This window comes from Diadema antillarum, unplaced genomic scaffold, assembly GCF_040938485.1.
Source record: "Diadema antillarum isolate AM-2024a unplaced genomic scaffold, OU_Dant_1.0 seq00000097_RagTag, whole genome shotgun sequence".
Lineage (NCBI taxonomy): Eukaryota > Metazoa > Echinodermata > Echinoidea > Diadematoida > Diadematidae > Diadema > Diadema antillarum.
Genome location: NW_027271186.1, coordinates 539,878 through 562,331, shown reverse-complemented (window position 1 = coordinate 562,331; position 22,454 = coordinate 539,878). Strand labels below are relative to the sequence as shown.

The 22,454-nt window shown below is 38.7% G+C and overlaps 1 protein-coding gene across 3 annotated transcripts; it reads left to right on the top strand.

The window, feature by feature from the left end:
- Positions 1 to 1,282: 1,282 nt before the first annotated feature.
- Positions 1,283 to 13,620, top strand: LOC139726720 (serine/arginine-rich splicing factor 7-like). 3 transcript variants are annotated; one of them, XM_071637710.1, is made up of 6 exons: positions 1,283 to 1,379; positions 4,460 to 4,545; positions 5,412 to 5,657; positions 7,192 to 7,404; positions 10,385 to 10,486; positions 11,577 to 13,620. In XM_071637710.1, the coding sequence occupies exons 3-6, from the start codon at positions 5,437 to 5,439 to the stop codon at positions 11,590 to 11,592; spliced, it is 552 nt and encodes a 183-aa protein (XP_071493811.1). In that variant the 5' UTR covers positions 1,283 to 1,379; positions 4,460 to 4,545; positions 5,412 to 5,436; the 3' UTR covers positions 11,593 to 13,620. The 3 variants fall into 3 exon arrangements, with proteins under 3 accessions (XP_071493811.1, XP_071493813.1, XP_071493812.1); XM_071637711.1 differs by having other exon boundaries at positions 1,353 to 1,374; XM_071637712.1 differs by lacking the exons at positions 10,385 to 10,486; positions 11,577 to 13,620 and adding an exon at positions 8,677 to 10,357.
- Positions 13,621 to 22,454: the final 8,834 nt, after the last annotated feature.

The following is a 22,454-nucleotide window of genomic DNA, read 5'->3' as shown; positions in this document are numbered from 1 at the left end:
CAATGGTTTCCCCCGTCATTACTGACCCTCCTCTGCCTTTTGTCCTGCCTTTTGTCTGTCCACCCTCCTGCTCTAATCCCCCTCCCTTTACCTGTTGGGCTCCTTGCCCGTGACCTCCCACCCTCTCCTTTGTTTTCTTTGTTATGTGTACCCAGCCTGTCCCTGACTGTTCTTGTTGTGTGAAGTCCACATGTGATTGCTTTCCCTGCTTTTTTTTTGTTTGTTTGTCATTTTTTCTCTGACGAAGATTCTGCTAGGATCGAAAGCTCAGGCTCCTTTTGACTCCATTTTACTCCATTGGCTTGCCTTTATTGGATAAGCAGTTTTCAGCAGCTTTTTTTTTTGTTGTTGTTGCTACACTTGACAATTGACACAAACAGAGGCAATGATGAATGTCCATGTGTAGTAGGTCCATGAACCAAGCATGCCCAATATAAGTCTACGGACTCGATCTATATACCCAACTACTGAATAGACTTCTCCTCATTTTGTGACTGGCATATTATGATTATACCAGTGATTAGCTGCATCTATAATGTTGAGTAAATGATCTATTTAAACACCATTTCTATAAATAATAACAGTGCGATAGGCCTAATGTTACTGAATACATTACATTTGGCTGAATAGTTGTGAGTAAACTGAATCACGACAATTCTGTTCAAAAATAATGAAAATCATCAGATATAACATTATTTTCTGTGTAAAGTTCAGTGAATTGTAGACCACAGTCTAAAAAAAGGTCTATGACTTGTTTTTTTTTTTCATTGAGTTTTTATTGATCAAATTAACAGGATTACAAAAACATCACAACAAAATTCGAGATAATAAAAATACTAATAATAATAAATGATGATAAAAAAATGACGTGTGGTGATGCAGTCGATCTGTTCAGAATCTCCAAAATATTGCGACAATCATGCAACGTATTTTTTTCTTCTTTTATTGATTTGAATTCGTTTTTTTTTTAATGAAAACGAAATTACGTATTAGGCGTAAATATTCACTATTGAATGACATACGCCTTAAAAAAATCAAAATAACAACAACAGAAATATACATAGACCACAAGGGTGCGCCTTGACCAAAGAGATTCTTCGACTGGGGAAAATTCTCTTTGGCCTTGACTGACGGCTATAAGTTCAAAGGCATTCTGGGATAGCTTACGTTCCCATCGCCCAGCGTGCATGCCCTACATACGGGTGTCTGATTATAAGCGTGCACAACGTGCGTTAGTAGTGAGGAACTTATTAGTACACAGCGCTGGTGTATACAGCTAGCACATAGCGCGAACGTGAACCTAATCCGGATCCCATAGCGCTATGGTACATGCGTAGATATATCCTGTGTGGTGCAGCGTGGTCGTGTGAAAAGGTAAGGTAAGTAGGACATTTTTTCTGTGAAACATAAATTTTACTTATAATATTTATACTTAAAATCTCTTCATATTTATTTAATGTTCTTTAGATCATATGAAGTGTGGTGTAGAAGTGTATAGTACGTTGAATATCGCTGAGAAGGAACTCCAAAGATAACCAAAATGTGTCTCAACCCAACATGCTGATGATAGATAAGGCCAAGCCAAAGAAAGCGAGTCAAGTGCGAGTGGAATTATATATGGAACTGAAGCATAACTTGGCTCTATTGAAAGTGTATTAGCTCTGAAGCTTTAGTGAAGGCAAGCCAACGCTGCCCAAGAAGTAGCCCCGGAGACCGCGCCGCCAGGCGCGGTCCTGGCGGCTTCCCCGCAGTTTCGCTTATGTTATAGTTCAAGTATTCTGTGCGCTTGTGCAAGTGATTGTGAATTCTGTGAACATCGGTGAGCTGCTTATAAGACATCATTTTGTGCATCACAAGCAATGAAATGCATCAAACAGTCGCCGATGATAGTCATTTAGGTTTCATCGACCCATGTAAGTATTCCTAGTAGTTTCTGTTGAAAAATTAAGGAAATATAGCGCCGCAAAGGCACCCGTTTGTTCAACATGAAGATCTTTTATGGGAGCACGGCGCAGCCGCCACACTGCGTGTGGCGGCTGTCGCAGTTACCCAACAAGGTACATTGTACTATAAGCCAATAAGTTACTAATAAGCCAATGTAGAGGACTAGAGTAAACTTTATCTAGGTCTAGTCTTTCTAGTTGTTTTGTCTGATGAGAGGCAAGCCGCAGGTGCAGGCTAATTTTGATAGGCCTAAGCACTAACGTAAATTTTAAAAATTAAAGGCTTTCTTTGCGACTTTAGGAGTAAACTTTAGTCTATGTCAGCGAACTAACGTTAGGTTCACACTCAACCGGGCTCAAGCTCTCTGGATTCTGAATTCTGCTGCCAAAGCGTGAAGAAGTCTGCTATAGTCGAGTAACTGCGTCAGTAAGTGGCCGTGCAGCCGTTCGCGGCAGGTACAACATACACGGTAATATACCGCTAAACACTGCATTGCCCTGTTACATGCACACTACACATATACTAACACACTAGCAATCAACAAAAACCAACCGATTAAATGGGCACGATCTCTGACGAAAGTGAAATTTTCTCACCTAAATGACAACATATCGCATCCAAAATGAAATTTTCGGTACTTCTTAACATAACAGTTAAGAAACAATGGTCCAAGAAACTTGATTTTTTTTCGTTTTCTCGATGTTCATGGATTTTGAAAACATATCCTCACGTAAAATAGAACTTTCGCGAGCCGATGTGGGCCGCCATTTTTTTCGGAAAGTAGATGTTACCATCGAAAAAAAATGACAAAAACACGAGAAAGACATCAACAACACCGCCAGAATTGCGATCTTGTTTGCGGCCAACGCATGTGCGCCCGCTATTTTCACGTGCTTTCGCAATGGGAATTGGCGCTTACGCAATGTTCGTGAGACATGTGGAAGGTGTTCAGCTACAGATCGCGGAGCACGCGCGTATTGCATAGGGATTGTACATCGTGCCGCAAGCAGAAATACTACGTCGCATATCGCCCTTATCGGCGAAAATTGTGCCGGGTTTTGCCCTGGTTAAATCATGAAAACTGCGTTGGTCAATGGTAAATTTCTTTTATGAAAACAATTGTGTTAATGAATAATCTTGTCTATGATATATGAAATGGTTGAAAATAATTTGCCTGATTTGTTTACAAGTTGGAAAAACCCTTAACAATGCTTAAACTGCCGCAAACGGGATATTTTACTCTAGATTCTAACGGTTAACTGTGAGTGTTACACAATAAATTTAAAATTTATGTTGATACTTTAGCTTCCATTTTTGAGCATCCTAGCTAGCCACAACTGACAACAATCACATTGACGTCATTGTCATTGATTTTTAGTACTTTTTACGCCTCCTTCCGAATCCATCCGCTGCCACCATGCCACCACCGCATCGCAATTTGCGTACCCATCCGCGCAGGCGAGGCTTGTGTGTGCATGAAGTGGCTTCGTGTTTGGGCTGGTCGCAGTTACCACTACCCATTAATCAATAGATATAAATTTACTCTAGTTGTGTAGACGCAGACAGTACGTTGTTACAGACTGACGGAGCTGAGTGGAATAAGATCTTTGTGGATTCCCCCCATTAACGTATTTCACAGAATAATTTTGCCCGAGGACAAGAAGTACAAAAAATATTGTAGATAACATAGACTTATGCCCTCTGCAGCTGCTAAATTAAATTAGTGATCCCTGAGGCCTGACCCTGCTTGAGATATGAAATGGCTTAATGCAGTATCCATTCATTTATCAAGTCAAAATCACAAATGAAGGACAAAATTTTTCGCACTGTTGCGTTGCTTAGTGTGCCATCATTCGCAGCACCCTGCCGGATATATGTGTCTGTAGATCTAGTTGTTCCTGCTCAATCATGCCACGCAGGGAAGAGCATGCATGGGAGCAACGGTGTGGCATCTTATCATTTATTCATAGTGCTATCATTAATGCGCACATATACACACTGCACACTGACTGACACAAACACACACTGCATCCCAACACGAAATCCCACACACACGCACACAGTATTGGAAGGCACGCTGTCGAAACCACGATGCCTGATGCCTGATAAGTGCAAGATTGCTGGTTATGCGCTCGTCTTACAAGCTCTGTTCAATGACAATGTCAAGACTTGCAGAAAGGTGATCATTTGACACTTGTGCCGTTTTAAACAATACACTGTAAATGGTGCTGCCACCCCACCATACCATGCTGTTTCTATTCTAGTCATAAACCAACTGCACTGGATCATTACACCAGAACAATGAGATGCCACTTCACTGAACGGTTAAAATGAATCTTGGTAATATGTGTGCATTTTGGCAAGTAAGTGCTTCATTTGTTACTACCACTGCCAGCGACCCTCCAAGTAGCTAGTAGGGGGTAGTTTGCAAGGAAAAAAAAAATAATAAATTTATTTAACAGAACAAAAATATTTCTAGGTAAAGTAAATGTGCATCATCAACTTTCTTTGGCAGGCACATACTGGTAGACCACCAGACAGAGAAGAACCCAAGATCCAAACACTGAGAGGTCCAAACATCTGGTGTTCAGTCTAGTTAAGGTAAGCGACAAATGTAATGTAGATATGTTTGTTATGAGTGTGATTGAGCAGACTCGGGTAGTAAGAGAGAGGAGAGGAGAAATGGATAGGACAAAATAGATGAGGGCTAAAGGGGAGGAGAGATGAGATACTGCAAGGAAAACTTCTTGGTTTTTTTCAGAGATTTAATTTCTTGTACAAATGTGTGTATGTTTCCTCCACATACAAAAAGTGAAAGAAAAAAATAGAAAAGCTGTAACAACGACAAAAAGAAACAGCAATGTATTTCTCGCCTCCTTTCAATCTGCCATCGTCAAAAATGTCACACTCTTTTGATATTGGTCAATTGAATGTAGGTTACATGTGAAGTCCTGACAGGTACCATAGGTATGTGTATGTATCAACTTCCTTTTCTCTTTATTATAGAAGTATTTGACACCCAACATGGTGTGTGCTATATCTTTTCATATTTACACAATTTTGCAGAATGGATTTTTGCATGTTGATAGCAGTGCTGTTTTGTTTGTTACCTACTGATCAATAGGAACAAAGGACCACTCTCCTCTCGATGTACGTTGTACATGTAGTGTCTCCTGTTGTTCGTGCTTCTCTATTTTAGATGTATTGTTCCATCTTGACATTTTCTACTGCAATTTCAACAAATGCCTTCAATCATAGAATAGACGCATACGATTGTACATTTTTCTTCAGGAAGAAGAGCTCACAAGCATTACAACACACCATGAACTATTAATCCTTGCTCAGACTGTATTTGTTAAGTGAATTGATGGTGCTGCAGTCATGGAACAATTTCAAAGGGACAATATGGACTGAACAGTCTTTTGAGTGGTGCAATAATCCTTTACTTTCCATCTCTGCCATAACAGTGAGTATACTGCAGGACTAGGAACTATGTCTAGATACCAAAGGGGTGCTTCGCCTGGCCCTCTGGAGTGCAAGGTGTATGTTGGCAACCTGCCATCTGGTGCAAGCCGGACAGAACTGGAAGAAGCATTCAGCTACTATGGGCATGTCAAGAACGTTTGGGTGGCCAGAAACCCCCCTGGCTTTGCGTTCGTAATGTTTGAAGATTCCAGAGATGCACTCGATGCCTGCAAGGGCCTAGATGACAGGTGAGGAAAGTGAGCGACAGTTTTTGTGCGAGTGTAGCTGCGTGCAGACGGAGGCAGTTTTTGGTCGGAGTAACTTCGGAGGAAACTTTGTCGGAGGAAGGTCGGAGTAGTGCCCATCTGAACAAGGTCGTGGTAACTTCCCCCGGTCGGAGGAACTTACCACGACCTCTTCCTCCGACCTGAGTTTTTTCAGGAGTATCTCGCAAGCACGATTAGCTGGTCGGAGTAAATTGCCCATGCGGACAAGCCCTTGGAGTGTCTATTTAGACTTTACAAACCTTATACGACCTAGGTAAATCTCTGGAGTCAAATGCGAGTACACGTGCGCGTGCAGTACAATTCTAACCTAGTCTATCGCGATGGAGAAGCTAGCGCTCAGAAATTCTCATCAACAAGAATGGAGAAGATAAATGCTGCTGGTAAAAAACAATGGTATGGTTGACGCGCGCGGCGCTACCACTTCTGGAAGTTACACCGACCCTCCACGGTGATCCCCACAAAGGCCGTGGTAAATTGCTTGGAGTTTCTTCCCACGACCGTCGTGTGGACACAGAGTCGTGGTAAGATGAGCATAAATTTGGATCCTAATTGCTGCGCCATAAAATTTTACTATAAATACGTCTGAACATGGCTTGTGACAGATTGTGTCTAGCATCAAGGAGGTTTAAGAGATGGAGTTCCAACTGGCCATAATTATCTAAACAGAACTTGTCAGTTTTCTATTGCTGTAAAAAAGAATTCCACAGATGCACTTGTGCCTTTGATTGCCGGGTTTGATGCTGCTGTCTTGCTGAGCAATCTGAAGATTCATTTTGAGCATTGACATAACGTTGGCTATATTTTGCTCGTTCATTCATTAAATGAAATGAAATCATATAAAACAGAAGTCAATCCCGTCCAGAAATACACTGTATGTGCAAAACTGTATATCAGAGCTGTATCTTGTGAAAATGTTTAAAATTGTACCCCCCTGGAAAGCCGGTTTTATCACTTTTCCACTTAATTCCGACAAAAATAAAATTGAAATGGAATAATCTTATAAGTATAATTCTTTATTAGTAGATATATCACATTAGCAGCCAGGCATGGCCAGTCGAGTCATTATCATTTTTATTTCATCATTTTTTTTGCGCAATTTCTATTCATACATCCCTGTGTCTTTACCATTATAATGATTATTATATCACCTATCTTTTACATTATATAAGTAGGGATGCCGAAAAGTAATTACCATCAATAACTAGAAAGCAACAGAATTTTGTTGGCTGTTCATAATTTTATTATTATGTAGCTTGTAGATGTAAAAATAAAAAAGAGCCCCCCCCCAAAAAAAAAAAACACACACACACACACACATACAACAACAACAACAACAACACAGCATGCATCGACATTCAAAATTTTGAAGATCCATTTAACTTCACTGATTTCATCTTTACCTATGTATGCTTATTCCTGCAGTGCACTGTAAGCATGTCCTAAAAAAATGTTCCCTGCTTTAATTTTGTGGTTATCTGGACTGTCTTTTATACAGAACTGTCTGTGGTGTAAGGCTCAGGGTGGAGATGTCCAGTGGAGAGCCACGGAGGTCCCGTGACCGTGGGTTCCGTGGCAGCTCTTACGGCGGCCGCAGGGGTCCTTTAAGGGAAAATGAGCGATGCTATGAGTGTGGAGAGAGAGGACATTTTGCCCGGGATTGTCGAAGGAGAGGTGGTGGTGGTGGTGGTGGCCGGAGACGTTATTCTGAGTAAGTACACATGTTTGCAACAGATGCATGTATACAGCTACTCCATGTGATGGTATTTAAGAATTAACTATTTTTAAAACAGAAAGGATTTAATTTCCTTGTGAAAGATTCGCCTTGTATTTTGTGTTGATAATGACATCACTACTATATATAAAAATCTCACCTTATATGAGTGAAAGTTAGAGGGATGGTACAGTTTCTGTTGAGATGGGGCTTGAGGTTTCCAGCTTTTTTTAAATTTTTCATAATGATTTCTTGAGATGACAAGAAACCTCTTATGAACTAATGAAAGAGCATACAATTCTAAGAGGAATTCAAAGTTTATTTGATGAAAATTGGTTTTGAAATGGCTGATATATCCAAACAAAGTGATCCTAATAAACAGTAGGACCCACTTTTTATTGGGATTGCTTTGTTTTACTTCGTTTTTGTATATCTCGGCTCCTCTTAGAATTGTATGCTCTTTAGAATTTCATGAAGCGGTTTTTAGTATCTTGCAAAAAGTTTAAAGCTGAATTCTCGCTTCAACCAATACTATACCGTCCTTTTAACATGCAGTCATGAATTTGTACACTACAAACATTTCATCACAAACATGTCAGCTGTACCTTTTATTAAGATCAAAGTTTACTTTTGTACTAGTTATTAAATGAAACTAACAATGATCAGTGTCTTAATACAGCTTGGTTTCAGCATTTATTGAATGTAGGTATTTTATGAAATACTTGTGATTGACTAATCTGTAGTACATTCCATTATTTATAGTAAGAGTTGATGTAACTATCACATACCGTGCATTACAAGTTTGATATTAAGAAATGTGGTGTTTTTCTGTCTCCTTTTGCATTTGATTTACGTTTTCAAATTCTGTATGATTTTTTAGTTAACTTTGATACAGATTATGTGTAGCAGTAAGCAGTGATTTTCATTTCAATGTTTGATTTTTCTTTTTAGCAGTACAGAAAAAAAAAGAATAATTCATTGTAATCTGACCATTCCTCATAGGATTAATCAAAATGTCCCAATAATGAAGGATAAACAAGCTAGTGGTATTTGGTGAAATGCAGCCACTTTGCTTCACAATGTAACTTTTTGCAAGTGCAAAGTGTGATGTCAATGAATAGTGTAGTTCCGTAAATTTATATTATTAATTTCTGAAAGGGAAGGTGTTAGGTGTGATTCTTCTTTCATTGACAATCTGCATTTGTGAGTAGGGCTGTCATATCAAGGAAATCGTTATTGAACAAACAACTTCATGCTTAACTTCTCCAGGATTCTCCTTGTTCGCGCCTCTTGACAGCCCTCATTGCTTCCGCCTTGAAAATCCTTCATGTGCAAAACAACAAAGTAGCATCAATGTAGCACCATGCGCTCTTCCAACTTTCGGCTCACCGATGATAGCAACATGCGTGAGCGTCACATGATTAGGTTCCCCGCCAGTGGGTCAGCTTTCGCACCTCCTCCCACCCTCTCACAAGCTTCGTCGCTTACTTCTTAAAGCTGCACATCACAGCCCGCCACATGCAAAATCTAAAGCCGGCAAATATTCTCAACCGGCCCGGGGCCTGTAAAAAGTAATGTCGCGACAAAGGCTTTTTTGCGACTCCAGCATCACTGGGCATCTCGGCCACTAAGCCAAGTCAGCCCACAATGCCCCCATGTCGGTCAAATCGTATACAAGAAAGGAGAGGCACACTTCGTTCTCCATCACCACATGGACTTGTAGGGTTTGTCAGTGGCCGTAGAATAAAGGCAGCCGACCCACCAGTGTGGCATCCATCAGTCGGCCTTTAGTTGTGTCATCGAGGCTGCAGAGTAGTTAAGAGTTCCCCCAGCGCGTCAATCTGTTTTTGTCTTCCCTGCACACCTGTAATGATGGTTCTTCTTTTTCCTCATGTCAACACTCACATCCAATTCATCAATGTCACCTTTTTTGCAGCTCTTGAAATATGCAGGTAGTATCTTGGAGTTGTAACTTATGTGTACTTAGGCTTTGTGCTTCAATCATAAAAGTATTGTACATGTACTCCTTTTCTTAATTTCATTCATTGGTATTTAAAGAAATTTTTTACTTAGTGTAAAATTGTATGAATTTCCTAATAATCTTTTTAGTCGATGCAGAGTGTAGTTTTACACAAGTATGCTCATTTGGCCTGCATGCAGAATTTTTGTTTTCCTATTTTTCATATCGCCTAATTTAAAATTAAAAAAAAACAAAATTAAAAGTTTCAGATTTAAAGCTGAGGAAATTTTTCTTATTCAGGTCATAATTCTTTGGAGGGAATTTATTTTACAGTGCAGTTCAATTCACAGATCTTTTATGTGTATAGCAAAAAAGGCATGGAAAAATCTGCTACATCATTTTGAAGAATTATCATTCGTGAAATAATCAGGAAAAATATATTGCATGTCTTAATTGATGCAGGAGTAAGCAACTTTAAGCATGCAGAGAACATCAATGATTGTGAACCATCCTGAAGAATGTTAGTTGTAGTTCAGAGCCAGGAACCAGAAGTAAAATTATTATTATTATTTTTTTTTTTTGCTTTTGCAAACATTTGATTTAATAAAGCTGTATATGAGATGGCTCACATTGAAGGTTTATTATCGAGGTATTTTAAATTGTGGCAAGTAATATATTCTCAATTCTCAGCTACATGAGGTTGATTCATATACTCGATCCTTATATGTGTTTTGAGGGAATGCACAGGTCTCTTTTGATATGAAACAAACAGAAGTGACATACGCAAAACCGTTCAGATACATGTGTAGTAATTCCTGTCAACATGTGCTCACCAGGTTGTGCTGAAGTAATTTGGATCTTCTTCACATTTAACCGTGAACTCACTTACCAGGGCTGAGTTCGGAGAGGATAGTCTGACATTTGATTTAAGATTTTTTTTTGCTTTGTTTTGTTTTCTTTTGGATTTTTGAGATAGGGAATTGAGATGACATTGCCCATATGTCTCTTTTTCTTCAGATCCAGGTCTCGATCCAGGTCTCGATCACGCAGCCCACGCCGCCGCAGTCCACGAAGGAGTCCCTTCCGGTACAGAAGCCCAAGCAGGAGCCGTAGCAGGAGGTATGGTCTCTTTTCTGCCACCAGGGTTGTGAGGATAAGAGACGAAATCAGAAATCCATAGCCTCTCAATCCATGTGCAATGTGCCCACTGTCAATAGAATCCGGTTATTCTGGCTTCATTTCAGTCATACTGGACAAGCACGAAAATAGCGTATGGAAATAATCATTGTGACCTACTGACCAGATTCCAGCAGTATTTGTAAAGAATAAGATAAATGAGGTGGCACTTTAAAAATTGGGTTTGTCTTCTGGAATATTCACATTTTGGTAAAGTGAATTGAACATCAGTTGCCGATGACACATTTGGGCCTTTCATGCTGCCATTTAACTGCCTATTAACCAGCATATAGTGCTCTTACACCAGGGGCCTGTTGCATAAACCGCTTAACCTGAGAAAAATTCTGGTAAGAAATGAAGACTTGGATAAGTATGATGCTGCCATTGACTTTAACACTGGAAAATTTTCTGTTAAATATCAACCTGAGTTTTTCTCAGGTTAAAGTTTTATGCAAAAGGCCCCAGGTTAACTTTGTTATTATATCCATTTTTTTCTTTAGTTTGCCTTCCTATGTTTTTTAATGTGAGCTGTTGTTAATGTAGGTCAGTTATTTTCTCTCTGAATATCATAAACTTGAGACGTTTTCTTTGTGTTCAACTTAGTGAGCTATGTAATGATGATCATATCGACATGGGACCTGATCAGAGTCATAGTTTGAGTAACTCATTTGGTTAGTAGCCATTATTGGATTTTTTTTCTCCTATGTTTTGCATGGCTGTCACTGTTGCACATAGCTCACAAGTGAATAATTCTAAATATTTAAAGAAAATCATTTTCATTTGGTAATCTGCAGTCATTTCCAACATGCAGTCAGAGTGCAATGCATTACACATTTTGGGAGTTCTCATGGGTAGTTGCTGTGTAAATGATACTTAGTTAGCTTTCTTGGAAATAGATTTCACAACTGTGTTTTGATATCAAGGACAAGTGAAGAATAGGACATTTGATCATGTTTTTGGAGTGATTATACATGTATGTAATGAAAATGCTCTGACCTCATTTTTCATCTTCTCCCGCCTTTTCTCTTTGCAGCCGCTCCAGATCCTAGTGAACTTCACGTTTGCAGGGTTGTACATACTTTGGAGTGAAGTCCCCAGATGAACCTCACCAGCAGATGTGGTGATGCATTTTATGTTGTCTCAATTTAGGAAGCAGTCTTGATGTACAAAGTTTTAATATCTGTTCAATTTATGCCAAAATGCAAATTAGGTTTGGATAACATATATGCTCATTGCACCAAGATTTCTTTTGTGAATGTTTACTCCTTGTTTATTCTAACAAATGCAGTAATCTGGTAATGTTTGCATGTACGTATTTGTACCCATCTCACTGGATTCTGACATCAGATACCAGAAGTGTGATACACTGTATATACACCTGCCATGTACTTCATATGTACACTTTGTCCAATGCGAGCTCCGACTTGTACTTTTTTTATGATACAAAGATGATTATGCATATCAGTGGCAGTTTAGTATTGATTACCTCAGAAAAAGATTAATTATCTTGTATAGTGTCTACATATTCTCCCCGTTTTACCCCATGCAATAGACATTATATGAGAATTCACAGTACAATGTGTTCTCTGTCTTATGGAGGACACACTGTTTTTGTACACCCTAAAACTCACTAAACATTTTTTTTCCACATCTGTGTGTAGGAACATTATGTTGCATGTCGCATGAAGTTGGTGAAAGGCCATTTTTTTAATGCATATGTGTTTTGCAGTACAGCAATGATTATTGCTACATTCTATCTCTAACTATTATGATTAAATAACCTATGAATAAGCCATGAAAGTTAAAAGGACCCTTGGGTAAGTCTGAGAGCATGTTGCGTACTCTAAAGAAGAAAGCCGTTATTAGACAATCTACTTTTGCGACAACTGCAGAAGATGTAGAAGAGTTGGGAAGATTTTTGAATTTTGGTTCATCTTCATTATGTAGGTAGCTCCTGTTGTTATCCCAAGGAGGCATTGTGTCACATTAATGTCCATGTGGCACTGCAACAAATGGCATTATATGCCATCCTATCATGAGCCTGGCTTGAACCTGTTGCAGTTTTGTTCTACACATGCTGCTAATTAATGCGATACATGCTACATTTGTATATTATGAGCGTGTAGGAGCTACAGTGGTTCTCGCGCTGTAGTGCCGACTGAGCAATGATTTTTATGTGTTATATCGGCTGCTTTCTACATACAAGTACAACTGTCAGTTGTACAGTGTACTTATCATTTAAATGTACTGGTCATTTAAATTGTGTCCTTGATGGTAACTATAGCTTGGAGGATACTACTTCATGCTGTTCTCATCAACATTTTTCATTGCATACTTGTGCATTTATTTGCTGTCTGATGTTGGAAGCTATTCAAAGTTGCCAGTGAACTTCTTTTTTGAAATTAAAATTTTCTTTGAAGACTGTTTCTTATTAAATACAGGAGAGTTGATCTGTACTAGCATTAACAATTTGCACAGTTTAAGCACTATTGCTCTGAGCGAACATACTTTTATGGTCACCTTTGGGTGCTCTGTGGCATGAATAAACCTTTTGTTCTGTCGTTACTGATGACTAGGCATAGAACACAACTACATCTCCACAGTTAGCATAACCTATTACTGTAATCAATGTATGGTACTTTTTTCCACAATAAAAATGTTGTCTCATAGTGTTGATGATCACAGCTTCCCCACGTTGCTTTGATTTTTTAATCAAAGATGTCAGAATAAAAATGTGTATCACATACAACTACCTTTGTAAGCTGCTGATGTGTGCTATGGTGGTAATATAGAAGCACAGGAAGCCTCCCAAAAGACAAACAAACAAACAAACAAGCAAACGAACACATAGAAAACATGTATCATGAACTTGTACCTTCAAGCAGGTTGGACTAAAAAGCTGACGATGCATAAATCAAATAGAATATTCTTAACTTGTGAATGACACGTGTACAATATATTTGTATCAGACTTCGCCCCTATGTACAATGTATTTTGGTTCGTAAATACCGTTGTGTTCATTACTTCATACAGGTTGACTGCAGGACAATACAGAAACGGCTCTAGCATGCATGTAGTTGGGTCTTTCTTTTCTTTTCCTTTTCTTTTTTTTTTGGGGGGGGGGGGGGGGTGAGGGGGCAGCCTGGTGGAGTGGAGAAGGAATGAATTGATAGTGCTTTGAAATTGAAGCTACATCCAGTCAAAGCAATCGCCACAGTGTGATAGATTTTCTGCTGAACGATTGGTGGCAAAGATAACACATGTAGACTCGTGAGCAAATCATCAGGTGCTCTCACGATTACTCAACCAATTCCCCCCCTCCCACAGTGTGTTTTTTATTTACTTTTTTTCTTTTTTTTTTAATAATGCACATAATGTATGTTTTTTGGTGGACAATGTTAGTGTGTCTCTTTCACACCTCCTTTGCTTCATCACTTTGAGGTTCAGACACAGTAGACTGCAGAGAAGTGAACACTGCCATGAAATGCAAATACCATTAGTTACAAATCACTTGTTTGAAACTACAGAAAACAATCGCAAGATTTGGTCAGTCTCTGTTGTCTCAATGGTATCTGAAAAAGGTGATGTTTACTGTCCTTAATTTTCAGCGTCATGTCTCAGTGAGTCATCTTGTACTTTTGTAGTGTTTATCCCAGGGGTGGTCAGGACATACCAACTTTCGTGTGTCCTGGAAAAATTGATGGATTTTTTTGTTTGTTTTTTTGCATGCACATTGCTTATATTCCAAGAAGTATACTTTATTTCCTCTAATGTTTTCATGTTTGCATTATTAAAGTCCTCGTTTCACCTACAGTGTACTTTGCAAGAGTGATCGTCGTAATAAATGATTGTTTCTTTAGAAAAAGAGAGAGAGAGAAAAATCGTTAATTTGATTTCATTGCTCTGTTCGTAGAAGATTGAATGATCGGCATGATATGTACAGTGTGAATAGGATTGATAGACTGCTTAAAGGGGATGGCTAGTAACCGATCAGTGGGAATCAGTGTGAATGCTGAGGGATGATTGTTCCAATCCTTGTGGGATTCATTTCAGAGTACATTGTATATCTACTGTTGTGTGAAAATTATTTGCTTCAGAACGGTCTCATATTCAAGTAATGTGCAGTTTAATGTTTCCAGGTTAGCGTGCCTGGTCAGTGACGGGGCATTAATCTGCACATTACAAATTGTACTTGAATATGAGACTGTTCTGAAGCAAATAATTTTCACACAACAGTAGATATATAATGTACTCTTAAATGAATCCCACAAGGATTGGAACAATCATCCCTCAGCATTCCCACTGATTCCCACTGATCAGTTACTAGCCATCCCCTTTAATTGTAGTGGTACACAAAATAGATACATGTTTCAATGTGTGGTAGATGTACCTATTTAAATGCTACTCTCAATATCTATACGATACACCTGTATTTCTACAACACAATGTTTATGGTGACCTTTTTTGTTTTTGCAAATAAGTAAATACAGTGCACTCCCGTTACAGCGAACACGGTTATAACGAAATTTCGTTGCAACAAAGTAAATCTTCTGGTCCCAAAATTATCACCATTAAAGTCTATGGTACAAAATTCGCTTATAACGAACACGGTTATAGCGAAATTTCCGTTATAACGAAGTCTTTTCCGAGCGCCACAGACAAAGAAAAACAAAAGAAATGTGCTCCGTTGTAACGAAATGCAAATTGCTTTCGAAAATACGTAACGGAACAAGCATATATAGCATCTCTGCATAGGTGAAGGCTTCACACCACTGTGTGTTCGCTCCTTGTGTCACACAGTTTCTGAGGGGAACTTGCGTTTATCATTGTACAATGTACAGTGTAATACAGTTATCCCATCACATTTCACATAGCTTTCCAGTGTATGATGAGTATTCAGCAAAAGAATATGATATACATGTATATATATACGTGGTTTCCTTGTTTTCGTTATATATTGTATTTGTTCGGTTATAGTGAAATTTCGTTATAATGAAAGAAAACTGCCGGTCCCGAGCATTTCGTTATAACGGGAGTGCACTGTAGAAAACTGGATGAACAAATCTTGCCTGTTGAAAACGATGCTTTAGAATTGCCATTTACCTTAAAAACACAATTTTATCTTCTGTAACATCACAGCGAAACGTCCAAACATGTAATGTATACATATTCTGTAGGCCCATATTGTAGGTAAAGTCTGATGATGACCCCCAAAAAACAACAACAAACAAACAAACAACAAAAAGAGAAGGCCAAATCTCGGACAGACAAATAAATCAAAAAAGTGTGATACATCACAGGAAAATTGTTTCAGTAATGATACACACACATTGACATACAAAATGAACAAAGCCTTCTGTAAAATACCTAGTACTCCAGAAAATCAGAAGACGGACAAGTGTTCAATATTGGTATCATCCCCTGTAATGGCATAATGTCATGCAGATAATATGAGAGTACAGCAATGGGTGTATGGCTGCATATAATGAATGGGACTGCGTGGATGATTGTGTGTGAATGTTTATGTCCTTGCGCACATCCGGGGTGTTCGGAGGGGGGGGGGGGGTGGAGATGTTGAGGTTAGGACTGCAAAGCAGCGTTGCCTCCATGTCTCTCCAGGTTCCACTTTGATTCCAGTCCATTGCATGAAAGGACAAAATAAGACTGTACATGTACAATGAAAACCAACCCCTCCTTTGAGCTTTGACTCACAAACACACTGACAGTTGCACACACAAGACACAAAGACAACCGAACCCAGAGAACGAATCCAAAATAAACGCGATCGAGTATAGTGATAGAATACTATAGTGGAACAAGTCCGTGAAGTTTGAGGAAAATTGGACAATCTGCATTGAAAAATTAAGGATTTTTTTTTCTTTCAGGACCACCATCTCTGGATAAAAAGAATTCTACAGTTTGTGACGTTACTGTAGAACTTTGATGTGAAGAAAAATGAGAATTCCACTAAATGTCCTTTTTCATGACGGTACACATTAATTTTGATTTATTGTTACTAACAGTCTTTTATTCCCACTGTATTCAGAAAGAGGTAAATCAAGTGCTCTTTCATAATGCAAGTAAAGTGAAAGACATGATATTTTTCGTTATACACCTGCAGAGACTCCAACCCCAAGCACCTTCTGATCTGGAGATTCTCCCGCCTGCAACCCTTAGCAAACGGGAGACCCAAGTTTATGTGTGCGAAGCGCGAAGTTCCTAGGGTTATAGATGCTCTCTGGTGCTATCTAAGGCTTATTTTTGCAACATACGATAGCAATAAGTAAGAAATCCTCTCAAACGGGAGACATTGAGCCAGGGCGGGAGAAATTAAATCTCAAACGGGAGGACGGGAGATTTTCCAAAAATGGGTTTTCGGCGGGAGATCTCCCGTCGAAAACGGGAGAGTTGGAGTCTCTGCACCTGTATTTTCCTTATTTCGTCTGTACATGTTGTAGTCTTCTCATCCAGCGATGGCGGCACCCAAACAGAATGACCGATTTTCCTCAAACTTTGCTGATGTGTTCCATAGACATTGATGCAATCCGGTAATCTACTGGTATTAGGTTTTCATTCTCCTGTAAGGCGTCCCGCCAAGCCATACCATTTATTTATTTATTTATTTATTTATTTTTATTCAGGGAACTACATAAATCGAAAAATTATCTTTACACACAACTGCACGTCAGCGTCAGTGGGCTATGACCATCAGATAGAAGCGCACGCAATAAGAATAGGTACAATACCGTACATTGAACGCTGTATACCTTGAGCGAGAGTGTCCTGCGTCGCTAATCAGGGATTGTACTAGTACACGTGGAAGTAGCTTTGCGTCCGATTGGTTAGCAGTGATGTCATAAAAAGATCGGCGCGTGCCGTGTAGTACTAGCAATGCATAGACTGTGCAGGGAGGTGTCACCTCCCCTCCCTGGACGGTGGGTGTATAGTAGTCGCGTCGCAACAAGTTCAGTGTGCGATGTCGTGAATCATCAAGGGGGAGGTTTGTCAAGTTTCTGGTATAGCGACACAACACACAAACGAAAGGAGAACTTCCAGACTATTCCCCGTGAATAAATTATCTCCAAACATGGTCATGTAGAATATTCCCGAAAAGCATAAAGACACGGTCACGTTCCAGCAAGTTTTCGCTGAGACCGTCTGCCTCCACGGACTTTTCAACATGTTCAATAGGCAGGAGGCTTTAACATTCTGTATAAACAAAGAGACATGCAAAACCACCCCCCTATATATCAACCAGAATGTGATTTCTGTTGTGATGTTGTGGAGTGTTCACTTCAAAACAAGCTGCAGAAAGGATCACACGTGCGTTATGACACGCTGTACATATAGACCTGCATGCAGAATTTATAAAATATGTATCACTTTGCGAATCGATTGTACCTGTTTGTTCGATCTGAAGTGATCATCTTTTGGCTTGTAAATGATGATCATCGGAGAGAGTGAAACAAATGTGCATTGTGCTTTGCACAGTTTCTTTAAAGTAAATTCATCTAACTCAATATTTCAAGAGGAGAACCCAGTTTGAGACAGACTCCATCTTGATGTCTCATGTAATGGGGTCCTGATCTTATCCATCGTATGTATCATCTTTGGCTCATCGTGTAATGGAACAAGCATTACATGTCTCAGTGGTTCCGCGACTCTGGGTGATTATGTGCTCGTCGAGATAGATTTCTTTTTTCGCGCCATAATTTACGGAAACTCATCTCTCATCATCGATCTGTCTCCCTGGATCTACCAACGTGTTCCTCTCGTGGACTTGACTGATCAAACACAGGAATTACTCACAATCCGATGCTTCAAGGTAATGAAATTATAAAAATAGAAATCAAGGTACACTGCCATCGATGAAAAAAATTAGAATTTTGTCGCGCATTTCTGTATTGTGTTTTTTTTTTTTTTTCTGGTTAGGAACGGCTCCTTTGTTTATCTTATTTTTGGACAGGTATATAGCCATATGAAGCATTCGGAATGCAATGGAGGTGTGTCTTTATTGTGCGTCGATGCGAGCATGGAAAGATGCGAGCATCCGTGATGTACTAGTATTATGGCGTGTGTGTGTGTTGTTTGTTTGTTTGTTTGTTTGTGTGTGTTTGTGTGTGTGACGTGTTCACGCGCTTGTCACCTCCCTAGTAGCACTCCAAGGAGCTTCCAAACACTGCACACTGCACAGAGATAACAGGGAGCAGGGAGGTTTTCGTCTTCACCTCCTGGGAGTAAAGAATATTTGTAATACAATGTACGGTACATGTAATAGTATCCCAGGGTGGAGAAAGTCTTAAATTTCATTGTACGACGAATAATTTGAATAATTAACTAAATAGCTAGACAGTGGTACGAACTGTGTACGAACTGGACTACTGTGTGTGTGTGTGTGTGTGTGTGTGCGCGCGCGAGTGTAGTTTTTGTTGTTGTTGAAGATTTATGATAATTTTGGGAGATTCTAAGGCAAATTTACTATTTTCAGATTCATTGATATTCTTCTCCAAAGGATCTATAGTAACAAGCTATTTAATCTACACAATTTTGTGTATAGGCAGAAAAGCAATACATTTCGTTCGTTGGAATGTACTTTGCATGCATGCATTTCAAGTGTTGTCATGTCGGGCAAGCCTCAAGCAAGATTACTGGTTGTCAGGAACGACTTTATTTCGTTTTGAAGGAAGAATACATTGTAAAAAGTATGATAGTAAAATAGAGGCCTACAGTTTATTGTCATCTCTCCCTGTGCTCTAGATCTTACCAGGGAGGTTCACCTCCCACGCATGCTCTCGCGCTGATCCAGGAACTATTACTGATTAAAATAATGGTGATGTTATGTTCGTATAGACATGTAGGCCCCTATATATTATGACAACTTTAAGGTCATGACGCGATTGTTATCAAAAAGGAGACTGCGATGGTTTCTTAGATACCTGCATCGATAATGTTAGGCCTATATATCTCTTTTAGAAATATGGGTATAAGTAGATCTTGTTGCCATTCCAATTATTCATACTATTGTTATTATTCAGATTACATGCAGGCCCATAGTGTCATGTTCTCACGTAGTTTATACATGGATGTGTATAATCAGTTAGTTGGCAGTTATATCATATAGCATTTGTTTTCGAAATACCGTTGATTTATGTCAATTTTTCATTGTAAATTCAAATTTGCATGATGGATGCTGCATGCTTAGATGCACACAGTAGGCCTATGTTTGTTTTTGTTTTGGATTTTGTTTTGCTTTTTTTTTTTTTTTTTTTTTTGCCAAACGTCCACGAGAAAATGCGGTCAAACTGTGTAAACCCCGTCATCAATTCCAATTACTGAATACGTTGTATCAGAATGCCAAAATACGTGGGAGATGATCAGACCTATTCGCTGATCATGCCCAGTACCTGCATGCAGATTATACATCAGGGAACTGATGAAAAGCCAAACAGTGACCTCAAAATTCGGTCACGTTCCACAGGAGGCACACAATCCGGAAGGAAATTTCCTGCTATTTAGTATAAAAATTCAGGCGCAAACGGCTCACGCACTATACATATAGAAAGCAGTGCAGTCATCGAATGAATCACGACAACACTGTGAAAAGTCGGGCAGCGTGCAAAGGCAATTAAAGGGACTGTACAGTACTGGTTAAGGTGGGGATTCATGTTTTGCACATTCCTAAGTGAGATAATGAAAAACCTCTTATGGAATATGAAAGAGCATGTAATTTCAAGAAGGGTTCAACGTTTATTTGATGAAAATTGGTTTTCATATGGCTGAGATATAAAAAAAAAAGTGTTAATAATAAAAGGCGACATGCACAACTTTATTATAGGATCTCTTTGTTTCACCTTGTTTTTGGATATCTCAGCCATTTCATAACCGATTTTCGTCGAATAAACTTTTGATACCCCATGGAATTGCATGCTTTTTGACATCTCATCGAGTGATTTCTGAATATCTTGCAAAATGTTAAAAGCTAAATCCTCACCTCAACCAGAACTGTAAACACCCTTTAACTGCCGAAGAGTTTATTATCTCTGGAGTCGTGATAAGCAATACGTTTTGTATAGGACAACTTCACCTTCATGCAATCCTCTCTCACACCTCCCTGATTGAAGTAATACAGTATGAACACATCAGTGAAAGTTTGAGGAAAATTGGACAATCCGATCTAAAGTTATGAATTTTAAAAAGTTTTTGTGCAGTCATTGCTGGATGTGAAGACTACTGCAGTTGATGATGTAACACATGGGTAGAACGATTTAAGGAAAATACAATGTATAGAAGAGAACTGCGCAAAAGTTCATTTTTTGAAAAGAAAAAGTATACGCAGACATTCCCTCACCTGTATAACTGACATTATGTCGAGGGTATCTTACTCCTCCTGCATTCTGAAAGATGTCATTCATTCGCTCTTTTATCATGCGAGAAAAGTGAAGATATGCTAAATTTTCTTTACATATTGTCTATGTATTGTTCTACATAAACTATGACGTCACAGCTGTATAGTAGTCTTCACATTATGCGATCACGGAACTGAAACTTCAAAGATTCCTAACTTTGAACGGATTGTCCGATTCCACATACTCAAACTTTCACGCGCTCTGTGATCGATATTGCTGCATTCTCTCACTGTTTATGAAGGTGTGGATTAAAGTCCTCTAATATTTCAAACTTTAACTGATGTTTCAATCAGTCGCTTGCATAATTATCGCAATGCCTTGCAAATGGCAAATCGTATACTTAATATAATATTATCGAATTAACATTTTGAACAATATCACGAAAATAATGTTAAAGAAGACGAGTTGCTGATTGACTGTCAAAGGAAGAAGCTGTATGAAGCACTGCTTTTGTGCTCACCTGCCGTATTGATGTAAACCCAGCAAACACTATCAGGTTTTCAGAACGTTTCCTCAACTTTTTTTTAGGTTCCGTGCGTCTTCCTCTAAAACGGACTTTTTAAAAAATATAATGATTATGAGCGTAATGAGCATAATGATCATTGACGTCAAAGTTTGGACTTTATAGCATTCACACAAAGCACAGGCTTTTTTAACGTTTTAAGAACGTCAATGGACGTCATGCAAAATGTTTTATTATGTCTGCTATGTCTTCGTCATCAGGAACGTCCACAAAACGTTTTTATTACGTCTGCTACGTCTTCGTCATTAAGGATCGTCCACAAAACGTTTTTATTAGGTCTGCTACGTCTCCGTCATCGGTTTGATCTACAAATGTGTATGTGTATATCATGAATATTCATGCATATTATTTTATGAAATCTAAGTTAAATTTGGGAAATAGTGGAAAAAGATAAAAAACACTGAAAAAACATTGAAATCTTAAGTTTTATGCTGGGTTCAAACTTTCTAACTATGTTAAAAATTGTACTTACGTTATTGTTCAGTTATTCACGATTTCAAATTGTGTTATGAAGAGGTATTTTCATAATATGCCTATAATCAAGGTATTTGTCATTTATTTTAGTAACCATGTCTTCACGCATTACATTTAACACGTTTGCCGGCATATATTATACATATAAAAAGATGTGATATCACAAATACATCTCTTTATACCGTCCAAAATGTTTTAAGCAGGTCCTTAAAAATTTTGAAAGTCTTTTATCGTTTTTTTTTTTTTGGAAGTCCATTATTTTGAAACGTTTCCAAAACCTTCCAAAGAAAGACGTTCTCAAAACGTTTTGAGAAAACGTTCAATATTGTTCACGAACTTTATGGAATGTTTCCAAGAATGTTAAGAAAACGTCCAATTCATTGTTAGCCTGGAATATATACGGCACAGAATTTGTTTGCTCTTGTTTTATCCATAGGCCTACTACAGTATACATCATGATCATATATATACAACTGTATTACATTACGAGTGTCTAATTTTCATGATT